Below are 10,124 nucleotides of genomic sequence, written 5' to 3'. Positions count from 1 at the left end.
AAGCGGCTAGCAAATGCAGGAAAGTAAATCTCTGACCTGATAATCCTGGCGAGGTGGATCTTGTCTTTTGCTGGATACGGTCCATGAGACAGAAAAGCATTTCTCAAAGCACGTCCAGCGCAGGGAAAACTCTGAGAACACGTCTGTCAGACAGAAAGATCATCTCAGGATGGAATTAAAAGTTGATGCTGTGTAATATGAATGCTTGACGCTATAAAATAATCATAAATATAAAGAGATCCACAATAAAATGTCTTTAACATCTTTAACTCTTTCTCCAGATAGCAAATAAATAGGCAAATGAACACTTTTGCTCAAGTTTCCTGATGTTTTTCTAGAGAAAATACCCTAATGAACTTACATTTGTCTCCTCTAGAGATGCAAATGATGTCTCAGACTGAGCTTCGAGCTTCAAAAATGTCTTAATGTTTTATATCTCTATACTTGTACTGCACACTCTTTTGTGTCCCTTCTTTGTCTTTTTATATGTGTGTGTATTTCTGCTGTCAAACACAGAATGCATATCTCTTTACTTATATTATCGCGTTTCCTCCTGAAGCTCTCTTTCTCATTTTAATCAATGGCACACTGGCCTCTCTGATCCACTCAAAGCCCCTTCAGCATTATTGAGCAGCTTTAATAAGAGCGTTAGCATCCATAGCAAAACCTTCAGCAAGAAGGCGCCCTGTATGAGGACAGAGGTCATTACATTTGATTTATTAAAGCACAAAGCAGTGCACTGCATTCATTTTATCTCTATAATCCCTATAACGGGATCTGGCTTTGCTTAAGCCCCGCCCACAGTGAAATCTCATTGGTCAAAACTCTACATTAAACATCTGATTGGATATTTGCCTTCAGATTAAATCGTGGCTGGATCGATCACGGCGTAATGCTCCTTCTCTCATGGCTTATTGCTGTAATAAATTCTGGGGTCAGTGAAAGAATAAAGATTATAATCTGTAGTCAGCGATAATCATCATTTTGTTCATTGTTATGTGATGATCTATGAATCAGAAAGCAGAAGAGCCTTTAGAGGGGTTTCTGGGGATCCTGACATTGTGTTTGATCCCATATCTAATGTATGTACTTCTGCACTCAAGGGTGATTAGCTGTTAGCGTGAGCGTTTAGCAGAGTTAATGCACGGATTAAAGGAGCTTCAGAGATTCTAATGAGATGAGATGAATCACAAGAGAAGATATTCATCAGATCCACAGATTAACACTACTGAAGTCACATGTGTGTGAGAAAGAGATGGTTTCAAAGAGATGTACTGATCAGATGTTCCTCATGGAGTTCTCGATTATTTGTTATTTGTCAACTAAAACTATAAATAAGAAAAATAATGCAAAAAAATAATGCGCTTTGTGTGGCCGTAGAGTGTGAAAACAACCAGCCTATAATGATAAAAATCCACTCACTCATTGTTTTATAATCCCAATAAATCATAAACAGTCTCTCCACATGAGCAGTTCCAGATTTCTCACTACTGTGACATCATACTCTGGAAAGTCCCGCCCATTTGTGAAGCTCTCTGCCCTTTTAACAAATACACTTCCCTGAGTGAGAAGCAGCAGTCCGCCATTACTGTTTTCTTGCTTTAGCTGCTGGAGGTACAAGGTCAGCACCAAAGATCTATTAAAAGTGTTGTGTGTTGTGTGTTGGGATTCACCAACGAACAGGTCTCCATAGACCACTGAGGACACGGTGGTTAACTTCACTTTTGAAGGAAATGTCCAGAAAAAACAAACAAACAAAAAAATAAAATAATTCTTATATGTTTCTGCTAAAATTTTATGCTGGACTGCCTCACAAGCCAGGGTCAGTTCAACGCTGGAGTTAAGGGATCAATAAGCATCATGCATCATATTTTGTTTTCCAAAAGAGCTTCTTGGCTCTCTGAAAGGCTAATGTTACTAAAGCTACCATTGAATCTTCCTGTTTTCGCGTTTGGAAGCAATGTGAGGTCAGCAATTGAAGCTTTGCACTTTTCTAAAAAAGGGATGTGGGAGCTCATTTTCATTTAAAGGGGACAAACACAAAAAAGGCACGCTTTGGCTCATACATAAAAGTGGCAATTTCAACAAGGTATAAGACATTATCTGTGGGGTATTTTTAGATAAAACTTTTCATACACACTCTGGGGACAACAGAGAATAATAAAAAATATTATATCAATGCATTCTAGCACATTAAACCAAAAAAAATTACAATTTACTGAAAACTAAAATATAATAAATGTACGTACTAAAATTAATAAAACTCAAATTTATATAAAAATAAAAATAAAGAATAAATCAAAATAATAAAAAAATAATAGAAAATAGAAAAACTAATAAAAAAGGCAAAAGCACACAACACAAAATTCTAAAGAAAAAAATAAATATATATGAAAACATAAAGAATGGCTAGCTAGTAAGCTAGCTAGTTCTAAAATTACTCAAATAAAAAATAAATTAAATGCTAATTAGAGTTTTTTAAATTACTAAAACAACCTGAAATTAAAATGAAAACTGAAAATATAGAAAATAAAAGCTAATGCAAAACATGAATAAATACTAAAAAAAAAAAAAAAAAAAAAAAAAAACTTAAATGCCACAGAAGATAGATAGATAAACAAAACAAAAAAAGAAAAGAAATGCTAAATTGTAAAACGGAATGTTCCGGTCCTTGATTCTGATTGGCTGAGCCACATTCGAAGCTGTTGTAGATTACTCTACAAACATACACCTTTGTTTACTTCTGTGTGTTGCTCGGCAACCACTTTGTTGGAACCACAGCTGTTTCTGAGGAACTACATTGTTTGGTGGAAGAATACTGCTTTTATTAATATCATAACACTTTATTTGCTCTGTTGTATTCTGTGAACTCTTACTACGTATATGGAATAGCCATTTTATAAAAGCAATTAGCCCCAAAAAGCCATGGTTTATGGTGAATTTATAACAGCTAAGGGGCGTTATTGGGTACGATCTGGGTAACTACATCTGAAAAAATGAGGCTTTTTCAAATGAGTCAAAACTCAAACAAGACAATTGTTTAAAGACAATGTCTTGACTTATTTGATGAGAACCATTTGAGCTCTCATGGAGATCTCTGACTTTTGTTACCTTGGCATGCTGAGCACAGTTTGAAACCCATCTTCTGAAACTAGAGGAGAAGTGGAAAATTTAAGCAAAAAGTCTCCACTTGTTGTCTTAGGAGAAACACTTGGGATGAGTTATTTGTCTTTCTTATAGGATGAAGTCAATTATATTCAGGGCGGGCCGAACTGTATCAGTGTTAGGTTGCACTTTCTTACCTTGGGTTTGGGTGTGACGCCTGTGCTGGGTCCTGGGATGGTGTCAGGTGACTGCTGCACAATCACAAAGACAGAAAAGACACATGAACGTCCTGAGTCACATTAAAACACGTTCACATCCTTCATATACAGCTGAAAGTGTCTGAAATGTTCTGGAGGGACCCTTAAGGGCATTTCAAAAGTCAGGACACCATGCAACTATGAAAGGACCTTCACATGAAAAGAGCTAGAGAAATGCAGAAATGCAATTTTACAAGATAATCCCACCCTGACAGTTACATGTTTCTGGATGTCATGATGTGTCTGTGACACTGTGTCATACTTCTGGATGCATCTGGATGAGAAAAACGTTTGTTTTTTTCTTTGGTATAGCATGCAAATCGTGGCAAACACAGAGTGCTTTGAAAGGTCAATGGGGTCAAACTTGTATTGAGTATGTTGATATATACTATGGTACTAAATGACTTCCAAATCCATATACCACAACATTTATGCCAAGGTACTTGAAAGAATACAACAGCAAAACAGTACATTTGCACAAAAAAAAAAAAAAGTATCTTTAAACCACTTTCTTTATGGTTAAGACAAACTAATTAAAATGACAAAAGCACATGACACAATTACTAAAAATAAATATATATATATAATTGCGTATACGCTACATACCGTATTTTCCGGACTATAAGTCGCACCTTTTTTCATAGTTTGGCTGGTCCTGCGACTTATAGTCAGGTGCGACTTATTTATCAAAATTAATTTGATATGAACCGAGAGAAATTAACCAAGAGAAAACATTACCGTCTCCAGCCGCCAGAGGGCGCTCTATGCTGCACAGTTCTCCTGTAGTCTACACCGAAGACATAGAGCGCCCTCTCGCGGCTGGAGACGGTAATGTTTTCTCTTGGTTCTTGGTTCTAAATAAATGCGACTTATATATGTTTCTTCCTCATCATGACGTATTTTTGGACTGATGCGACTTATACTCAGGTGCGACTTATAGTCCGAAAAATACGGTAACTGCTTGATTAAGCAAGCTAGTGAAGTGAACCAGTTCATTGAAATGAACTTTCTGAAAGAATCAGTTTGGGGAAACGAATCAGATTTCCCCGTTTGCCTGAGGCTCTGGATCACAGGTAATAATGTTGTAAATAATGTTCAGTTTCTTGCACAGACTGATCTTTCACTTCATAAGACTTCAGTATATCGTCAAGAACCACGGGTATTCATTTTGTGCTCCACAACATGCTTTTTTTGACTCTCAAAGTGCCGGTAGCCATTGACTTCTTGTATTTTATGAATCACAGATTATGAAGTATCATGGTTTCAGTTAAAACTCACTTTACTGTTCTACTGAAGAAAAAACCTTACTACATCTTCGATGCCCTGAGGGTGAGTAAATGAACAGGTTTTGGGTGAACTATTGATATATTCAATACTTAGCGCTCGAGGTTTGTGCAAATCAGCAGTTTCTTGATCCGAGCAACTACACATTAATATTTTGGGTTTCACAAACACTCAAACCAAGAAGATATAAATGACTAACCAACATTATCATTCTGTTTGCATGTCTTCATCAGAGAACTGAAAACAATAGCAATGGATTCATCAGGCTTTCGGCTTGAATACTGTCTGAACTTCCTGAGAGCACCTGTGATGATAGTATCTGTGCTTTCTGTGAGCCGGCGTGATGTGGGCCGACCTGCAGGAATCAGAGAGTAGACAAACCTCCCCAGGGGTCACGGCTTTGTTTTGACTGGGCTCTGAAGACGCCGTGTGTATCAGATTTACTCTATTGATTTGCTGTGGGCTGCTGCTGGAGATCTGGGATCTGAACTCTGTTTGGGTCGGATGGGAAATAGAGCGCACAGGCCACAGATAAGCAAACGCATGAAGCAGAAAAAGCTTTTTTAGATAAAAAGACATTCTTGTCCTTCATGCATTGCTAAAATCTTTCGATGAAATCACATTTCTCATCCTTCGTGGCTCATAAATCACGAAATGATCCCATTTTCTCAATGTCATTTGAACAAAACCCTTAACCTTAAGCATTAAAGTACTGTGTATAACTCGTCCCATGCTATTTGTGCTAAAGACAATGTTTATGTGAAGAGGCATGATGTTACTTTACTGCGGACTTAATATTTTCATGCACTAACGAGCAATGTGTTATACAAATAAACTTCCTTGCTAGCATCGATTACACTGCTTATATTGGTAAACTATGCATGGGTGAACACTGTCTACATTTTCTTCAGGAAATGTAAAATTGTAGTTTAGTTCACACAAACAGTTTTATTCACCTGCACTGAGAAGCAACATTTCAATCTCCTTCAAGCGAGAGAGAAAGAGAGAGAGAGATGAGGGAAAGGATTTACAAATGCATGAAGGAGAGGGAGAGAAGAGGACGAGAGAGGACAAACGGTACAGAAGATGAGTAAAGGATGCACAGAAAGCATCCCGGTTCACTATGTAGTGCACACTGCTCCAGAGTGCAGTGAGTGTCTGTGTTTCATTATGTGTCAGAAACTGATTACTCTCAGATTAGAGCACACACACACACACACACACACACACACCTCTCTTGCATGGCTTGCGAAAACATCTGTCGCTCTGGATGAGTGCACTGCAAGATGGAGACATCAAACAAGCCTGTCTTTCTCGTTAAGATTTCATTACATCCACAGGCACTCACTCACACACACACACACACACACACACACACACACACACACACAGGACTGTGTTATTAAGTGCAGCTTCTCCATCAGAGAATTGCAGAGAACTCCATGTGAGACGTCACTTTAGCACGCGGACGGTTTTGAAGCACTCTTCCTCAGTTCAGAGACGAGCATCTGTCGCCTCATCGAAGAACAATCCCAGCAGACTCAGAGGAAAACTGGATGGTAGATCTGTCATAGCGTGCATACAAGACTCATTTAGGAAACATTGTTGTTTCATATAAGACATGAAACCATAGTTGACAAACTTCAAGAATAAAGGGCTATAAAATGAATGTAACAATGAAAAGAATCTGATTGGAAATTTTTATATTCACATCTTTCTCCGGAGAAACATCTGAGAGGTTCTTCATGTATTGCTCTCAAAGAGAAACAACTGAGATCTAGTATGATTTTTCTAGCATCAATAGCATGATAATTTGTCCTAAACGGCACAAAAGCTTCCTTTGAGCAAACGGTTCTCACTGCATGGACAGAGAGTATTGGACATGCTCTTAAAAATAAAGGTTCTTTGCATGAAACTTTGGATCACCAGAAAACCATGTTATTATCTAGAGCAACATTTTTTGTCTTATAGCATCGTATGACCAAAAAACACTCATCAAAGTAACCTACAAAAATTCTAAAAGACTGTAAACACTAATAATTTGAGTGCACTTAAAAGAATAGTTTAAGAAATTATAGATGAGTTTGATTCTTCTTCAGATTTGGAGAAATGTAGCATGGCATCATTTGCTCTGCAGTGAATGGGTGCCGTCAGAATGAGAGTCCAAACAGCTGATAAAAACACTTCACAATAATCCACAGCACTCCAGTCCATCAGTTAACACCTGGAGAAGACAAAAGCTGCATGTTTCAAACGAATCCATCAAGATGATGTCTTAACTTTACACCAAAATATTCCACAATCCATTATAACTCTTCCTCCAGTGAAAAAGTCCATCTCCTGTTGTCTCTCACATCAAAATCCACCCACATATTTGTAACGAAGTGTTTTGGCTTGTAATTTTGATCTGTTCAGATCATCAGTCATTAACTGATGGACTGGAGTGCTGTGGATTATTGTGATGTTTTTATCAGACTCTCATTCTGACGGCACCCATTCACTGCAGAGCATCCATTGAGGAGACACTGATGCAATGCTACATTTCTCCAAATCTGATGAAGAAACAAACTCATCTACTGTACATGCATTTTGTTAGGCCTGAGGGAATTGTCAACTTTGAGTGTACTATTTAATAAATGTACTAGTGAAGTAATGATATCTTGATTGCTTCCGTGGCATTATAATGCTTCTTCTAAAAGTTTCTCCTATAGCACCAGCTGTTAAAGCCTTTATTTTTTGCTTGCAGTTGTATTTTACCACAGCAGAACCTGATAAACAGATGCTCCAGTAGTTGCTGTCATCGCAGCACACAAGGAAACAAATGTAATACTTGTTTCTCATTTAATACTAATGAGGCTTTCGTTTTTTAATTCTGTAATCGCCCCGGGGCGGATGAATTGAGTCAAATGAGCCTGAACCAAACATTCTGTTTGAAGCCAACTCGAGCAACACCTCCGAGACAAAGAGACGAAACCCTGAAGAACTATGTTCACGCTCAACAGAAGTTACTGAACAAAACTCAAGAGTCAGAGTTACAAACGTCCTCATTGATCGCTTGTGGATTTCCTCTCGCTCTCAGAATTAATCAGTGAAACAATTCCCGTCTTCAAGCCTCTGAGGCACTGAATAGCCCCTCTGTCGCTCCAGCAGTGTATAAACAGAATATATATCAGCTCTTTCCATACAGTCCACAAGAAACCTACTGTGATAGTGTCGTGGTTAAACTATGGCATCAGGTGCCTAACGATCACTGCTTTAGAAGAGCATATATTTACACGGCCACTTTAAAAAATAAAGGTTCTAATTAGAACCAAAGGCACTCTGATGTCATAATAGAATCTTTGTAAAGTGGAATATTGAGAATCAAGCATATTTTAAATAACAACAACTACATTATGCAATATTCCAAGAATATTCTATACAACCACAAACTAGTTTCACACAACATATCAGATAATTGCATTCACATGGTACACAAATAAAGTCTCCAAATACCAAAATTTAAGACGTTTACAAAAAGCAAGACAGTGAATGTCTGGAAACCATAACACTCTCATTGATATATTAGGCTTTAAAAGCATCATTCTGCCCTTACAAAACGTACTGTGTTAAGAAGTTTCTGTCTGTTATTGTATTATTACACTACGACAAGAATATTCCAAAAGCATCTCATATTAATTCATCTTTTAACAGCAAGTCACAAAACTAATGCTTTGGTACTTTGGCTGCATCAGATTCAGCAAATTTAATGTAATATGTTTTTAAATTGGGAAGTTTCACACAGCAGGTGTGCGAGTTTGTGTGTGTTTGTGTACCTGACTGTGTGTATGTGGATCTCTGTTGCCTGAAAAAAACATGACAGCCTCTCCTTTATAATTTAGTTATATTTAATAACGCATTAACGCATTGACAACACGCATGCATTGCACCGTGCTGGCTCGTGCACATCCACAGCGTTATAATAGCATTGATGGAGGATGTGGGTGGTGTATCGATCACGAAACACGCATTCTTCATCACGCACGGCTTGTATTAGTAACTCACGCTCTTTTTGCGCAGGTTCAGTCCGTGCTTTAACAAACCGGGCAGGTCTCGGATCTTCTGCTTGATCTGGACCTGGTCCCGGGCGGTTCTGTTCCATCTCCAGCTCGACACGAGCCCGTCCTCCGCGGTGCAGGGGATGCTGTCGGATTCCTCCATCATCATCATCATCCTCTTCCTCCTCCTCCACCTGCTCTTCACGCACACGGACGCCGGAGCGACGTTCCTCCTCCGCCGCTCGATGGATCTCCAGCCGCCGCAATGAGAGACGAGACCTGCCTTACACTGCTGCTCCACCCAGCGCTCACACACACACACACACACACACACACACACACACACACACACACACACACACACACCTCGCTGCCTGCATGAGGACATACAGACCTCTGCTTTTACATGAAACCTGCATCTGAAAGAAAACTCACCTGTCGACTAACTTTTGAGGATAATCGCTTCTGAAGTTAATCATTGAGACGCTCAGAATCATTTAACCCCTTACTGACCGGCGTTTTCTACACCCATGATAACAATGAGGAAGAATTTTATTGCACTTCTATAATTTGTTATTTCGAAATGTAAGTTATGAATGCAAGTATAACATTTCAATTAAATTTGTTAATATATAAAAGAAAGCAAAACAATTTCAACAGAAAATATAATTGTATATGGAAAATAATATGCTTTAATTTTCGTTTATATTTTATAAACATTACTGAGAAAAAAAAAGGAAAGGAGTAAAACTATTTCAGCAGAAAATATTGTTTTATATGGAAAGTAATTGCATATTTTATGTTATATTTTATAAATATTTTTTATGAAAAATTCCACACACACACAAACACACACACATATATATATATATTGCATATATAAAAGCCAGTCTCATGAAGAAATAATTCCCATTACTTGAATTATTTAAATAAAAATCCAGTCACATCATCCAAAACTGTATTCTTGCAGACTGAAAGAGACACAGATCTGTCCTCAGCATCTAAAGGATGTATCTACGTACTATGACCCACTTTCGGTGTGAAATCGATGTCAGTGTTCAGAGGTTCACATCAGTAGTGGTGACTCTGTGGTGTTTCTTGGGTCGCTGTGTTAAAGCACTGATCGGTCTCTGCTCATCGTCCCCATCCGAAACACAGCTAGTGTTTTCCAGCATCGTGTAATGGAGTTATTCACAGGGTCAGAAACAGGTTTCCAGCTTTACACAGATTGTTTGGGTGCTCAGGCATGTGTTTGAGGACGGATGGAGCCTGGGGTTGTTATCCATTAACAGGTTGGCAGGAGTCCACGCTGCACACAAATGCATGATGGGACAGAAACAGTGCCGCCCCCTTCAGCCGTAGAGATAAAACCTTCAGGACGCTTTTGGAATAAGCAAACGATCAGCCAGCCAATCTAAAGCCAAGGGCTGCTTCTCAAGGT

General features: G+C 38.4%; 1 protein-coding gene across 1 annotated transcript in view; it reads right to left on the bottom strand.

Moving 5' to 3' along the window:
* LOC113061947 (uncharacterized) overlaps window positions 1-9,254 on the bottom strand; it is a 14,109-nt gene extending 4,855 nt beyond the window's left edge. Inside the window, exons 1-3 of the mRNA XM_026231456.1 lie at window positions 8,691-9,254; window positions 3,303-3,356; window positions 37-143 (exon numbers count right to left, since the gene is read on the bottom strand). Of these exons, the coding sequence (XP_026087241.1) occupies window positions 37-143; window positions 3,303-3,356; window positions 8,691-9,071 (542 nt within the window). The 5' untranslated portion in view covers window positions 9,072-9,254. The remainder of the gene's footprint in view (window positions 1-36; window positions 144-3,302; window positions 3,357-8,690) is intronic.
* Window positions 9,255-10,124: the final 870 nt, after the last annotated feature.

The sequence above is a fragment of the Carassius auratus genome, chromosome 44, assembly GCF_003368295.1.
Source record: "Carassius auratus strain Wakin chromosome 44, ASM336829v1, whole genome shotgun sequence".
Classification (NCBI taxonomy): Eukaryota; Metazoa; Chordata; class Actinopteri; order Cypriniformes; family Cyprinidae; genus Carassius; species Carassius auratus.
This window is presented reverse-complemented; position numbering and strand designations above follow the sequence as displayed.